Here is a 15,699-nt window from a genome sequence, read left to right on the forward strand (position 1 = left end):
TAGATGTTGCTAGGATTAAAGTGGAGCAGGGGCAACACTAGTTAGCAGATCTAACTTCTCGTTCTGAGTACAGACATGTCCACTTTGCACATATTCTACCTTCTTTCAAAGACTAAATGAATTTTGGAACTGTGTGAAATTTAAGAAAAGCAGAGCAGCTGTTTTCTCTTATCTGTGAATGCAAATGGAGCACAAATTGTTAAGGAGGAATAGAGATGAGCGTTTTCACCACTTCACATTTGAGAAACATAATAACAAATGTCAAAGAGGGAAATAAGTGTCTTCTATGAATTCTTAATTGCTCTCATTATTTATTTCTAGAACATTGAGGGTTAGAGAAGTGATGAGTTGCAAGGAGGTTACACGCATAATTAAAGCCTTGCACTGAATTAACCTCCGAACATATTGATTTCATAATCTGCACACAGAGGACTGTTCCCATAGCATATGGAAGGGTGAACCTACATAGGCACCACAGGATCAACTGGCAGGAAATATTCCCTTAATTACTCTAGATAGACTATAATGCTTTCACACAGCCACACGTACTACAAATTGTGCAGAACTTAAAAAGGACAAGAGCTATGCCCTAACCTAGCTGGTATTTTATAGCTGTACTGACTTAGACATTTTCCTCTCTTGTGTACTTGAATCTCAATTTCAGAATTTTGCATTCAAGTTTGCAAACATAAATTTACTATTTTAAATTATTTACTAGGCAATGTGGTACAATTCAGTGCTTGCCAAGGGTAAATTTAATTTTTCCAGATTTTACTTTTGATAACACAGAACATCAGCCCACATCGAAAGGACTTTCTTTCTGTTCTTTATCAACCCACCCATTTTATCTCACTTCCCCCTGCTCTAAATAGTTCATTAGAAAAAATAACATTTTGAGTTATTTTCACATTCAAAGCCTACAGAATAGCCATTGCTTTAACTATTATAACACCAATAATTAGAAATTATAAGTAAATAGATATAAGTAGTCTAAGTAAATAGAAAAATGTTCACATTATTTCATATCCAAAAAAATGACAGGCAATATTTAGATTTCAGTGTGCTGAATTATGTTTCTGTTTCTAGGTATATGGACTTTTTCCCCACTCCATCCAACATTACAAGTGACTTTTTATTTGAAAAGAGTGCTAATTACTTCCACTCAGAAGAAGCTCCCAAGCGAGCTGCATCCTTAGTCCCCAAAGCCAAGATCATCACCATCCTCATCGACCCCTCAGACAGAGCATATTCTTGGTACCAGGTATGAAGCCATGAAAAATACCATTAAAAACATTTGGTTACAGCTTGAATGTAAAAAATGGTGAATTACCTAACTAAAGTCCAGATATATTGAACAGCCAAATATCAAGAAAGAGTCAAAAGAGTAAACCAGGAAAAAAAGAAACAAGCTAAATTTTTAATGCACTGCAAGTTGTTTAAGGGATTTCAAGCAAAAATAATACCAAAAAAAAAATCTATTTAGAATCAACTAAACAGATTGACTTGATCCAGGTGATACCAAGAGGAAGCACAGAGTTAGCTGGCACTCTTGGAAGGCAAAATGACAGGTACAATAAATGATAAAACTCATTTAGAAGTTACTTAAAAAAGAGAGACCTGGTTTTGATGATCCAGGTGCATAAACCTGAATTCTATCAGTGGCCTCTGGCTAAAAACATATGCATTGTGGACCTCCCTGGTGGCCTAGGGTTAAGTTTCAGCACCTGTCATCCCTACCACCAGGAGCTAACCCATATAAGGCCTCAGACCTCACCTGTCTTTTTTTTTTTTTTTTTTTCAAGGTATATCTTTTTGATCAGTCCCTTATCATTTGAATGGAGTGCAAAGATTTTTTCCCAGTCAGTGGGGTGTCTCTCTGTTTTGGTTAATATCTCTTTTGCTGTACAGAAGCTTTTAAGTTTGATGTAATCCCAGGGGTTTATCTTTTCCTTGACTTTCTTTGCTTTGGGTGATGGGTCTTTAAAGATGTTTCTGAGATGTATGCTTTGTAGTGTTTTACCTATATTTTCTTCTATATATTTATGGTTTCACATCTTACATCCAGGTCTTTTATGCATTTTGAGTTGATTTTTGTGTATGATGAGAGGTAGTGGTCTAGTTTCATTTTTTGTATGTAGTGGTTTCACTTATAGCAGGAATATAGGGGAACCAAATAAGACATCAGTGTAAAAAAATAATAACAGTACAAAACACAACAAAGCAAAAACAGACAATTGTAACTCAGATACATCCTGTAAGGGAGGTGGAGGGAGAGGGATCAGAGGGAGGGAGGGAGGAGCACAGGGGACTGAGGTGATGGTGCACGGGTACCTTGGGGAAGGAAACTCTATGGGGACTGTATCTGAGGGGGTGGGGATGCAAATATTGTTTAAAAATTGACAATGATGTAAAAAAATTAATTTTAAAAAAGTATGGGTTTTTTTATTAAAAAAAAATATTTTTTCACGCATGCAAGAACCAGGGTACAGGCCAGATGTGTGGGAGGGTGAGAGGATTCACCAGAGACAGAGCAGGGAACAGAACAGGCAGACTGACGAAATGCACTGCTGAGGGGAGCAGCAGGCAAGACAGGAGAGGTCTGCTGTGCCATGTGGGTAGCTCCCCGGCCAGCCATGATTGAACCCATGCTGCACAGGCTGCAACAGTCTCACAGCGCTGCACTCAACCACCTGCACCACCAGGGGAGGCCCACTTCACCTGTCTTGCCCACTGCTCCCCTCAGCAGTGTATTTCAGTAGATTCGCTTATTCTGCTCCCCACTCTGTCTCTGCTGAATCCTCTCACTCCCCGCACATCTGGCTTATACCCCAGTTATTGTATGCATAAATAAATAAAAATATTTTTTTAAAGAAGAACCCTTGTATTGAAACGTGAAGTATAAAAGAGAGGGTGAAATTGAAATCATTGTGATGGCTTCTGTCTCCTTAGAGAAGTTAGGAATGAGTTCCTCTGATTAAAAAAATAAATAGGATAATATAGGAGGCAGTAGGTTGAAGAGAAAAAAAAGGAGTGTGAAATCATCATACAAAGTGAAATAAAGTTGACCAAAGAAATATAAAATTAGCTGCACAGATGAAGCCTAAGTGAAGTTCTTGAATTGAAGGTGGCAACAATATATTTGTACCAAAATCCAAGAAATATGAGTGTATCTCTGTTTGTATGTGTTTACTACATATAGAAATTAGTGACAAAATAAAGACTAAAAGAAAATACTTTAGAAGTATACATAGTAACACGATGTTTATTTTTTCTTTTTTCTTTTTGATCTTTTCAAAATGCCTCCAATAAACATATTACCAAAACCAAGTTAGGATTACTGGTGGAGCACTTGAATTGGGAACAATATTCACAAATTACCATTAAAATGAGGGAGTGTCTCCCCCAAGATACTGAAAAAAGGTGTCTTTCTCTGTTAGTGAAAATTTATAATTGTTCCAAAAACATTGAGATATTAAGTATTAGTTAAAAAAATTAGTGCAAATATTTGGGGCAAATGTTTCCTAATTTTCTAGCACAAAGCATGGTCACTACTTAGAATAGTTTCATATGAATCATTTTTTTTCCATATAGATTACACCATTTAAATAAAAGAGAACCTATGTCTGCTTCTTCCACTAAATTATTTGAGCATTAACATTTGAAAGAAATTATTTTCCTGATAATACTTTTTATTGCCATATCGCTAAGCCTAGGTTCCCCAAACTGCTCCACACTTCAAAATAATGCAGTCTCTTACTTAGCTACTCCTGTCTATTTGGTAAATACCATAAATCCAAAGCTCAGCAGGTATAATTCAGAAACTTCTACAAATGTCACCTGTCATGGCAATTTCTACCACACATTTTTATAATGGGCCTCACAGAGGAGGTATAGTGCTATTTTTTTTCCCACAAAATATGTTCCATTGTGACTTCTTTGTCATATTTTATGCTAATCTTCCCAGTTGCAGGAATAGAAGAAATGTTGGTGCTAAAAAAGTCAATATAGAGTAGATGAAGTACAATTTCATCTTCTACTGCTTAAAGGAGAAATTTTAGCATTACTGTATTAATATGCACACAGTGTGTTTATATTTTATTATTCAAGCTATGCAGTCACTACACATTATATTCATTAAATGCATTATGTAGCCACTATGTACTCAGCAAGTGCATATACTTAGAAGAATATCAATAAACATACGATAATGATAGGCCCTCAACAGGTGCAGAATGATTTATTTAATAAAGATTTCTGTCCTGCAGAAAAGAATATCTAAGATCTTCATCTTCTATGATATACCAAAACATAATATGTTGACTATTGAAATGTAAAAATATCAAAATATTAGAACAAAATCCATCACAATTATTATAATCTGTTCATCTATTGTCTCCCACTCAAGATTTTGATTTCCTTGATGTTAGTCATTATGGCTTACTCATATCCACTTATCTCTAGAATCTGGTACATTTTTTTGTTCTGGCAATGAATTTAATGACTGCTCATGAAATTGTATTGACCGTGAAATTCATCTCTCATTGTGCTGGTCTCTTCTGCTTGACCAAGGACAGTTTGGAGTTAAGAACTGAGGACTAGTTGCTAAAAAATAGCAGTCAAGGGCCTCCCTGGGTTAAGACGCAACCTATGAAGCAATCCGCAGCCACGAGTTCAACACCTGGCCAGCCAGGGAGCAACCCACATAGCACAGCAGACCTCTCCTGTCTCGCCTGCTGCTCTCCTCGGCACTGTACTTCGGTCAATCTGCCTGTTCTGTTCCCCACTCTGTCTCTGGTGAATCCTCTCACCCCCCATACCTCTGGCCTGTACCCCAGCTCTTGTATGCATAAATGAATAAATCTTAAAAAAAATAGCAGTCAATCCATATTGGAAAATTAACAGGGTTAGGCAGAATAAAAACCTTCAGAAAGCATAAAGACAGAAACTTGGATACTGTCAATATGAGTGGGGCACCTTAACAGCATTGGGGTGGACCTCTGCTTTCCCTGCACCCACAGTACCTGCCACACTGGGAGGCTGGGAAGTGTCAGAATCCTCAAGAGCGACTGTAATGAAACAAGGAGCAGAGTCATGTGGGTGCCTATTCTTGCCATTCTAAATCTTTTCTCATCCAGTTTGATTTGCCTGGTCCCTGACATCTTTTCACATCTAATCAGACCCATAAAGAAAAGCCTCCCACTCTGTCTCTTGCCTTGCGCCTAAATGTATGAAAATGAAGACAGCCAAGGGCTTATTTGCATACCCTCAATAATTATGGAAGACTCATACTTTAAAATTTTTAAAATAGGCATTGTGCCTGAGCCCAGGTTTCCTTATATGTATCCCCACCTTATTTTGAATTCTAAAATCAATTAATGGTCTCTTATTACTATTATGAAGTATAAGGTGTGTATATATCATATGCATAAGTCAAAAACACACACATGTACATATACCTGTCCAGGTATGAAGGAAATTAATTTTACAATTGACTTTTTTGTTCCAGCATCAACGGTCACATGAAGATCCAGCCGCCCTGAGATTTAATTTCTATGAAGTCATTACAACAGGACATTGGGCCCCATCAGACCTAAAAACTTTGCAGAGGAGATGCCTCATCCCTGGGTGGTATGCTGTCCACATAGAAAGATGGCTAACTTACTATGCTACTTCTCAGGTAATGTCATGAGATCAATTTCTTCTGTTTAGTGCTCTACTATCGTGATTGTGTAACACTGACCAACAGCAAATACAAATTAACATGTCCACACAAAGCAATTTATAATCAGAGATGATCATACATAAGAAAAAATAGGACTTTTTTATATTTTTAATCTCAATAATCTTATTAACATGTTCTTTTTTTCTTTTATGTATTTTGTACATAGTACTTCATTTTTGTGCAATGTATGCTTTCTCATCTCGGTTACAGTCCCCGTGAAATTACCACTGCCAGTTCACCCATGAACCATCACCATAGTCCCTTGTGCTCTTCCCACCCCTGTTTTGATCTTACTCCCTTCTCTCCCCACCCCCGACCCCCTGTAGAATGTCTCTGGTTTACAGTTGCTTGTTGATTTTGATTTTTACTCTATTATAATAACATTTTTGCCCCTGATCCCTTATTTGGATCTTCTGTATTCCTCCTATAAATGAATCCATCCAGTTAAATGGCTGTGAAACACAGCGTGGAGTCTTCTTTTAGATAGTGCCGGGTCTCGAAGGGCCTGGTCTCAGAGTGGATAAACCTCACAAGGAGATATCATGGGATTCACAGGCAGCAGTTCTTAACTACTATCATGTAGCAAGTTAGACAGTACTTGCATGGAAGGCCACATGCAGATACGGATACCATGTGTCATCCATCCTGTGGGACTCCTATAAGGAAAGGAGGTCCCACGTGGCCCATTAAAATGTGAAGGGCTGTAACAGCTCCAGGAACATGGGCTAAAACAAGAAATAAATATAAAGTGGATCTTCTCTACCCTCCATCTTTTCAAGCCAGGTCACAACTACAGCCTAAGTTCTCAATCACACTTTGTTAGGGGAATATTTGGGTCACTTTCAATTGCATGACCAATATTTCTAAGTCTTTGGGTCCCAAGTTTGCTCCTCAAACTTTGTAGGTTGGCTGATTGCCTAATTGCACTATGATGAAAAATATGTTTCTATTGAACGATTAAATCAAGAGAGTGTCTATGTTTATTTCTAATTGTGGTCAAGTCAAGTAAGGGTTCTAACTCCGTAACTCACAAGAAGTGATGTGCATGGCAAGATTTTGCTGCTGTTTACTTGGAAGGACACAAGAATATTAAACATTAAAATATATTTTAAGTAATGCACTATTTCCTTCCTATTCACATTGACCTATTTATTCATATCACATAGCTCCATCTATTTCATTAGTTTTGTTCTTCATAAAGTTACTATATTTTGACTTTGCAGTTGCTAATTATTGATGGACAGCAACTGAGATCTGATCCAGCCACTGTGATGGATGAAGTCCAGAAGTTTTTGGGAGTTACACCTCATTATAATTACTCTGAAGCGCTAACGTGAGTCTATTCTCATGCTTGATTTCATTTCATTCTTTGCCATCATAAATTATTACCGGACGGTGTGTATGTAGTATTATTAATACTAGCCATGAATTTGTACATCATTATGCTACTCAAAAGCAGTAAAAGGAATATTGTCATTATTCATTTAGTATTTCCCTTTTGAATACCACAAATATTTTACCTTATAAAATATTATGGTCATTTTATATATCATCAAGTGGGCTTTTCCCCAATATAATTTTGGTTAACTAAACTTTTTACAAGCATACTCTGTGCAGTAAGCATCCTAAGAATGAGGTTACAAAATGAAAAAGATATGGATGCTTCCTCCAAGTAATTTACTGGTTAAAAATGAAATGCCGATGGCTTTTGTTAGCTGTGGAAAAGTGAGCAATATTGGGGTAGCATTGGTGGAGGGATTATTTGTATTTCACTCTGCATTGCAAATTATGATTAACCAAGTATAATCATGCATAAATTGACATTTATCTATTGTTGCATGACAGACCACCCCAAAATCAACTAGCACGCAAACACAGCCACTTTGTTATGCCCATTGGTTCTAAGGGCCAGGAAATCATACAGGATACAGCCAGGACAGCTTCTCTCTGCTCCTGATAGCCAGTCATGGCTGGTGAGATTAGACTATCTGGATGCCCAAAAAAGCTGAGGACTGGATTCTTCCCAAGTTTCCTCGGACTGGGATGGCTCAAAGACTAGTTCAGTGAGATGACTTGGCTTTCCTACCCTGTAGTGGCAGTGTTGTGAGAGGAGTGATATGTAGAGGGATCATGTGGCCCCAGAGACCCTGGCCCTTCTGACCTGTCCTTGGAAGTCACTGTGTCACTGTGGCACATGTTACAAATTACAACCCAGCCACTAAGCCAGTCCAAATCCAACGAAGAGGACATGAGTCTCCCCATCTTGATGGGGAGCGAGAGTTCATTCTGCAGAAGAGAGTGTGGGCGAGGAGCCACTGCAACATCCATCTCAGGGGAAGAAACCAAACACTTGGGCAATTAAAAATGGGAAAAAATAAAGAAGCCCAATAGCAAACAAAGACAAAAGCTCCAAGCAGCCAAGACATGTTTTAAAAGTGCATCTGCTTGACTCCCCACCAACCCTGAGATAGAACCTATTAAATTTTAGACAAAATTCTAACAAGACTGATTATATAATTTCCCAGTTCACAGCCTATTAGAATCAGCAATTAGGCAATTAGAGGGGGTGATGGCGGGACAGCAAAAACAGTAACAAGATTGGGTTGTTCCTTATCCACTAACACAGCCCTACTAAAGATTTTACCTACACGTGGAAATAAGAAGCAAGACCTGCCCTGGTTGGCTAAGTAGACAAAGTTTCCTATAATAGGTTTTACATTAACAGTTATTGATGTTGGCGTGTCTTCCCCTGCCTGTCTATGGTAGTTTAGGGAATGGTTTTATCCTGTTTACTACAAATAGTTGCTTATGGTTCAATAAACCTGTAAAATCATACTTTTAAAGAAGAGATTGCAAACAAGTACAAAATATATGGTTGCTCTTGTCTCACATCACACAAATTAATATCTCCAGTGATGTTCAGCGTAATAAAAGAATTTATATGGCTAGCAGCTCATGTCCTAAAAGTCTTCCCACAGTCATTTGAGAAAGACTTTACATCTTAATTTCACAATTTCATGCCTACTAAAATAAAAACGTAAAACAAAGAATTGATAGAACTAAGGAAGAATAAATGTCCTTTGTTAAGCTCAGGGTACATAAAGCCGCCTCACAATAAGTGAAACCAGGACAACAAGAAAATGTGGGTTCAAGGTGGTGCCAGACCCACCTGAAACAGGGCCCTGTGTTCTAGATGGTGCTTCCTCCTCGGGCTGCACTGAGTCTGCTCCAAACAGCTGCCATGCAGAACAGGCATCCCCAGGCTCTGCCCACCTGAGAGCACAGGCGATGCTCACAGCGTGTGGATAAATATCTAGGCTTTGTTGCCAGAGCTGTATTTTACCTTAATTCAGTTAAATATGTTCATCGTGAGGCAGAAAATGCTGTTTAGGGGCACCGTCATGCCGACTTCCCCATCTCATTCCAAACAGCCTGCTGAATTGTTTTTCCTCTTGGGAAATTAATGAAAACTCGAGAAAGGAGACTGTGATAGGCAAGGAGCAGATTGAAAAGTCCAGGTTGGAAATGGTTCTGTCTTCCTTTTATCCATTTAACCAGTGATGTATTTAATTTTAATTGATAACATGTACTAGGACAACCTGGACGGCAAGGATCAGGTCTCTAATAATAGGTTGGGCAGGGAACTGTGAAGAAAATTGCCCTCTCCCCTTAAATGAGTTCACATATGTGCAGAGGCAAATTGCAGGTGCACCAGTATTATAGGAATGGGCCCAGGGCAACAAAATATTCTGCAACTAATTAACTTTACATCCCAGTCAATTATGCTTCATTCCTCTAAAACATCTGCTGAGCAACAAAAATGCAAACCTTTCCGATGTTTTATGCATGCAGTCAGTCCCATTGCAATAAATTTAAAATTTCCTTCCCTATTTGGATCTTTCTTCCATTTTTCCTGTCTTTCTAGTACTAAACAAAAACTCTTATATATCTTATATTTCTTAGTTAAAAAAAAAAAATGATTAGGCCCCACTTCCTTTCTTTTTAACTTTGTGCACCCTTGGAAGTAAAATAAGATTAGTGTTTTCCTTAAAAATATAGGGACCTGAATTGTCCAATTGGGTTTTTCTGCCTTCAATTTAAAAAAAATGAAGGTATCAGGGTTTCCCCACTGGCGCAGCGGGTTGAGTGCAGCGCTATGAAGCTGTCCACAGCCTCCATGGTGCGGGTTCAATTCCTGCCCGGCCTGGCAGATTCCCACATGATGCGGCAGACCTCTCCTGCCTCGCCCGCTGCTCCCCTCAGCAATGTACTTGGTCAGTCTGCCTGTTCTGTTCCCCATTCTGTCGCTGGTGGATTCTCTCGCCCTCCCACGCCTCTGGCCTGTACCCCAACCCTTGTATAAAAAAATAAATCTTTTAAATAAATAAATCATATCTTCTACTCACTATTAATATATTAATATATTTTTACAAAAAAGTCATATTAATATGTAAATAAATATTCTAAATATCCTATATAAATGGGTAGTAGTTTCAGTGATTGGCCTTTGATCTTTTATGGATAAATAGGTGAAGTATGAAACTTCATATTTCAACATTAAATTAGATGGAGGTCCTATATATCTTTTTTATTACAATTGAAATATTCAAAAATAGATGCCATATCATTTACTTACTCCTAACTAGATTCAAGTCATTTCAAAAACATTTAAACTAGTTAAATTGAAACAATGGGACAAAAAAGTGCATTTCCTTTATACTACTGCTGAGACTCACTAAAAATTCTGTTAAGGGGTTAAGGGGTTAGGGGTTAAGTCTCAGCACTGTCAACACTATAGCCTGAGTTCAATCCCCGGCCAGGGAGCTGACCCACAGAGCACAGCAAACCTCTTTCCTGTCTCACCGGCTGCTCCCCTCAGCAGTGAATTTCAGTAGATCCACCTGTTCTGCTCCCCACTCTGTACCTGGTGAATCTTCTCACGCCCCACACCTCTGGGCTTCCACACACCCCAGTTCTTCCACACAAAAAATAAATAAAATATTTTTAGAAAATAAAAATTCTGCATACAGTTTATAACTATTATTTTTATAACCATTTACATGTTTGCTCTTTTGTAGGTTTGATCCCCAAAAGGGTTTTTGGTGTCAGCTGCTGGAAGGAGGAAAGACCAAATGCCTTGGAAAAAGCAAGGGCCGAAAATATCCACCCATGGATCCAGAGGTAAAATTTTCCTAATCTTTCAGAAATCCAGATAAATCTCTATGCATATCACTCATTCACAACTAATGACAATAAATGTGCTTCCTTTTCTGCTTTTCTTTATTGGCTATCAACAGTTGTATATATTTAGAAAATAGGCAAAGACACATGTTTTATAGATGTTTGTAGAAATTATGAGCATTGGGAAGCCATTCAGACATAAAAACTTACCAATAGAAACTCCTTCCCAAATGTACACCTTAACTGTCTTCTAAACATTTGACTTTTGGATAAAATAAAGCATTTTTAGCTATTAACTGTGTATCCAAGGCCTGTAAGCATCACTTAGCTAAGCAATGGAGGGTAAAGCCTTCTGATCACCGATTATAACGCATGCCAGGGAGGTCTCTCCACACCACCAAGCATGCTCAGACACCAGCTGGTGTCTCCACATCTGGTGTCCTACAATTCAACTTAAATATGACATTATCTGCCCTTAGATAGAATGAGATCCTTCAGGTTCAGGGCTTAGTGAAATAAGAGTTTCGTCTTCTCCACTTCAGACCCTAGTTACAAGACCCTTTTATCACCTGTGCTACTGCCTTACAGAATGTAGCCTGGAGGTTCTAACAACCCCTCTTGGGTTCAATTACTTTTCTAAAGTAGTTCACAGATCAGAGAAGCCTTTCACTTTCCTACATTCCTGGTTTAGTATAAAAGGAACAGTTAGACAGAAGAGATGCCAGGGTGACGTGGGGGAAGCAGGTAACACTATCAGACCCTCCCCTAGCGCCCCATATGTTCACAATTGAAAGCTCACAAAACCCCTTTTTGGGTATTTCTGGAGTTTACACTCATATGGTTAATTGTGTCGTTGGTCAATGCAATTGATTCAGCCTCCTTCCTCCTCAGAGGTCAAGGACTAAAAAATTCAGTACCACTCTCTTATCACAAGTTTGCTTCTCCTGGCAACTGGCCCCCTTCTCTAGGCGATGCCCAAAAGCCACCTTATTAATATAGCAAAAGACACCTTTAGTGTTCTCTCCCTTAGGAAATACCATGTGTTTTAGAGGTGTGCCCCAGAAATGAAGATGAAAACAAATACCTATTTTTATTATAAATTACAGTATCATGGAGTGGCTACAAAGATGCAACAATTATGAACCTAGATTTATTCTATGATGGTAAACTGATTGTGGTCATTGATTTATCATAATATAAATAAACAACAAAAAGGCAGGGGAAGTATCTCAGTAGAAGTGATACTATGAGGGGAAATATCTTCTGTAGATGAAGATTGGGAAGCCAGTTAGTAATCAGCTAAGACAGAAAGGATGATTATCTCTCCTAAGAAAAGTTGGCCAAAGGAAGAAGAAAGTAATTCAGTGGTTACTATGGAAATAGAAGCACCAGAAGGTCCTCAAATTATACCTTTGAACTCAATAATTCCAAAAGGATTTCACTTGAGTCTGCCAAGAAATCAATGTAATGTTCCCACCTCCTTCTACAAACATCTTATCCAGGATTTGAAGTATTTACAATCTGGTTTCAGGGAAGAAATGTAATGAAATACCTGGTGAATGGTACAAGATGAAATGCAGTTGTCTTAAGTCCATTTCCACAGTATACACAAAAGTTGCTAAGGGAGTTTTATGAAGAAAGACTCACGTATACTAAAATATTGGAAAGGGCTTAAGAGAGATGAAGGGATGTTGAGCAGGTGGACAAGAAAGGTTGGTCACTACTACCCACATTTACAAGGGAATAAGTATTTACCCCTATTATTTTATAAATAATAAATAATAAATAAATACAGAGCTATGTTCATTGGTGTCTAATATAAACTAAGTGATATTCACAGAAAAAAAATTAATTTGTTTTCCAGGAAAAAAACATAACTAAGACTGTCAATATAGTTGATAATATTTTTTTTTCTAAAAGTGTTTCTCTATTAAGAACTAACCTCTCCAGTTTGTGTAGGAATGTAAGAAATACAAACCAGAGATCATTGTAATGATCTTTGGAATGAAACCTTATATTTTTGAAGTAGAAAGCTGTTTATGATTTTAAAAAATTATTTAGACCATTAATTTCAGCTTTTATTTGTGTTTATATCTGTGTTTGTATTTTATTTGTGTTTATATTTTATTTGTGTTTATATTTGTGTTTATTTTATTTGCATTTATATTTTGTGTTTATATTTTATTTGTGTTTATATTTTAAAGTTAGATAAGTCACATAATATATACTTGTACTCATTTTTATTTGCTACTATACTTGCACCAAATCTTTTTCAAAAAGTAAAAATGAGTGCTATCTAAGGGAAAATACAAAGACATAAGTATTGTATAGACATCTATATTGTAATAATATGCCTTAAGAAACATAGATTGGGTCTCCCTGGTGGTGCAAGGGGTTAAGACACAACCTATGAAGCTATCTGCAGCCACTGCAGCATGAGTTCGATCCCCAGCCAGGGAGCTACCCACATGGTGCAGCAGACCTCTCCTGGTTCCCCACTGTTCCCCTCAGCAGTGTATTTCAGTGAATTCGCCTGTTCTGTTCCCCACTCTGTCTCTGGTGAATCCTCTCACCTGCCCCCCAAACACCTCTGGCCTATACCCCAGTACTTCTATGCATAAATAAATAAATCTTTTTTAAAAATTTTTAAAAATGAAACATAGATCGCACAATGATGTTTAATGAGCTAACAGATCTCTTTAAGTCCTCTTTTTTCTTTTTCTTTTTCAGTCTAGAACCTTCCTCTCTAATTACTACCGAGACCACAATGTGGAACTGTCCAAGCTGCTGCACCGGCTGGGGCAGCCTCTGCCTTCCTGGCTGAGACAGGAGTTGCAGAAAGTGAGGTAGCGCCAGAGACAAGAACCAAGGCTCACCAGATACTGACTTGTACTGTTAAATAGAAAACTAACCCCACACCTTTGATTCCCTTACTGGACTTGTGATGTCAACAAAGGCCTATGTGAATAAATGTCCTTCTATCTTTCTCATACAATGGAAACTGTTATATATATACTCCAACTTGCTATTATTAGCATCCATTCCTGTGTGAGGTTTGGGGGAAATAACCTGGGGTTTGTGGCATTATCAGGTTTTCAGTGTGGGGATCATAACACAGTGCATTCCTCTGTTAACTTTAGGTTTCAGAAACTCTGTATATGACTGAGGCTCCTGATTATATGCAAGTGACAAATTGGAATCTTGAGTAAAAGATAACGACTGAGTATCTATTCATGAGGTTAGTAGCAACCCGATTTCTGAATTAAGGGCTTATATTTCCCTCTGCTAATTTAAAAATAATTTTGCTTTTCTTCTGAAAAGAAATTATGTAATCCCATACTCTTATTTGAAACAGTTATTATTTATTCTATTTCATCCACATATGTTTTCCCCTGTTGCTAGTCCTCTTTATGAATTTCTTTGACTTGCTGAAGAACTGTAGTCTCCCGGGCCCTCTCTCTGTTGTCTTCTTGTAGTGGGGGGCTCTCTGAAAGCTTCCAAATTCACTGTTGTTACCATTTTACTTGGCTGGATATGCCATTTTCAGTCATGTTTGCATTATAATTGCAACTATATCTGTCAGAGTTTTGGAGAGAAGTAAGGAAAGTGCAGATTCTGTACAGTATCTACCAGGATGTGTGAGGCCATCTACACGTGGATCCAAAATCCTACCATGCTGTTTCAATCTAGGTATCTCCACCTTGACAATGATGTTGTATTTATATATTTTTCCACTACGCTTGGAGGAAAAAAGTTAATTGATAGGCTACGAAATGGAGAGCACCAAAATATGTCTGCAGGTGTATTGAGGCATATGTGCCTTCCTGTGGTGTGCGTCAATCTTTTTTAAAGCACAGACTTTTCATATATGAAAGTGCATACGCTAATGAGTAGATCGTAAACACAAACAACATTACATATGAAAAATGTTAACATTACTTTAAAAAATGCAATCGAAAGCTTGCCTCTTCAGATATCGCAAATTCTCTAACCTAAACCCTATTTCTAGTCATGCCACCCAAAAGTTAATTTCTAGAGAAGTGATGCTCTTTCTGGCTAAGAGTAATAGCTTCCTTTCCTGCTTGGAGGTTATTGTCATGCTAGTTGGATTTTTATCCCATTTGTCAGTGAAGATCTGTTACGGCTTTATTCATCTTTTCAGTGATACATGAAGGTAAAATTTAAACAGAACAGTAAATCAAATGGACTTTAGTAGCATTACCCACCAATCCATTCTTCCTCCAGAGTAATTTTTGTGTTGGTTGTAAATAATAATACTTTTTCCTATAATTGGAGAAAATATGCTTTACCAGATTCAACAGGAAACTGACCTTTTTTTTTTTATTTGTTGCTATTTGTTCTTGTTTTAATCAACTCAAATCTAAAGAAGAATCAATATATTTACATATTTTATTTCAGAATTTAATTTTGCATTTAGATTTCTTTAAGATTTCACTTGTTTTCCCACTGCATCTAGAAGGCCTTACTATCTTTCAGTAAATATAAGATTTTTCTTGGTGATGAGTTAGTACAAATCACAAACTTTCTTTTGTTATTCCTCTCTTAACTGTGAGACTCAGGCTGTCAACTTTATGGTTTATTGGGTGGACTGCCTCGTGGTGCTCCATAAGGCATACTGACATCACCATGACTGTGTAATTAGAGCTTTGATGTTATATTTGATTGGTTTGTTTACTAGTTTCTTCTCCTTTGTTTCTGTCTTGACATAGAGATCAAAATTTTTTCCAAGTGGGAAAAAAGCAATATTTATAGAAGAGAACAGAGAGATTTTTCAT

The 15,699-nt window shown here is 37.6% G+C and overlaps 1 protein-coding gene across 1 annotated transcript in view; it reads left to right on the top strand.

The window, feature by feature from the left end:
* The window catches only part of NDST4 (N-deacetylase and N-sulfotransferase 4), a 309,699-nt gene extending 295,486 nt beyond the window's left edge, over positions 1-14,213 (top strand). The window contains exons 12-17 of the mRNA XM_037509533.2: positions 1,087-1,261; positions 5,507-5,677; positions 6,946-7,055; positions 10,801-10,903; positions 13,634-13,749; positions 14,044-14,213. Coding sequence (XP_037365430.2) covers positions 1,087-1,261; positions 5,507-5,677; positions 6,946-7,055; positions 10,801-10,903; positions 13,634-13,749; positions 14,044-14,065 — 697 coding nt within the window. The 3' untranslated portion in view covers positions 14,066-14,213. The remainder of the gene's footprint in view (positions 1-1,086; positions 1,262-5,506; positions 5,678-6,945; positions 7,056-10,800; positions 10,904-13,633; positions 13,750-14,043) is intronic.
* The last annotated feature ends 1,486 nt before the right edge of the window (positions 14,214-15,699 follow it).

The sequence above is a fragment of the Talpa occidentalis genome, unplaced genomic scaffold (genome assembly GCF_014898055.3).
Source record: "Talpa occidentalis isolate TD23 unplaced genomic scaffold, MPIMG_talOcc4v2.1 talOcc4.13, whole genome shotgun sequence".
In the NCBI taxonomy this organism is placed as follows: domain Eukaryota; kingdom Metazoa; phylum Chordata; class Mammalia; order Eulipotyphla; family Talpidae; genus Talpa; species Talpa occidentalis.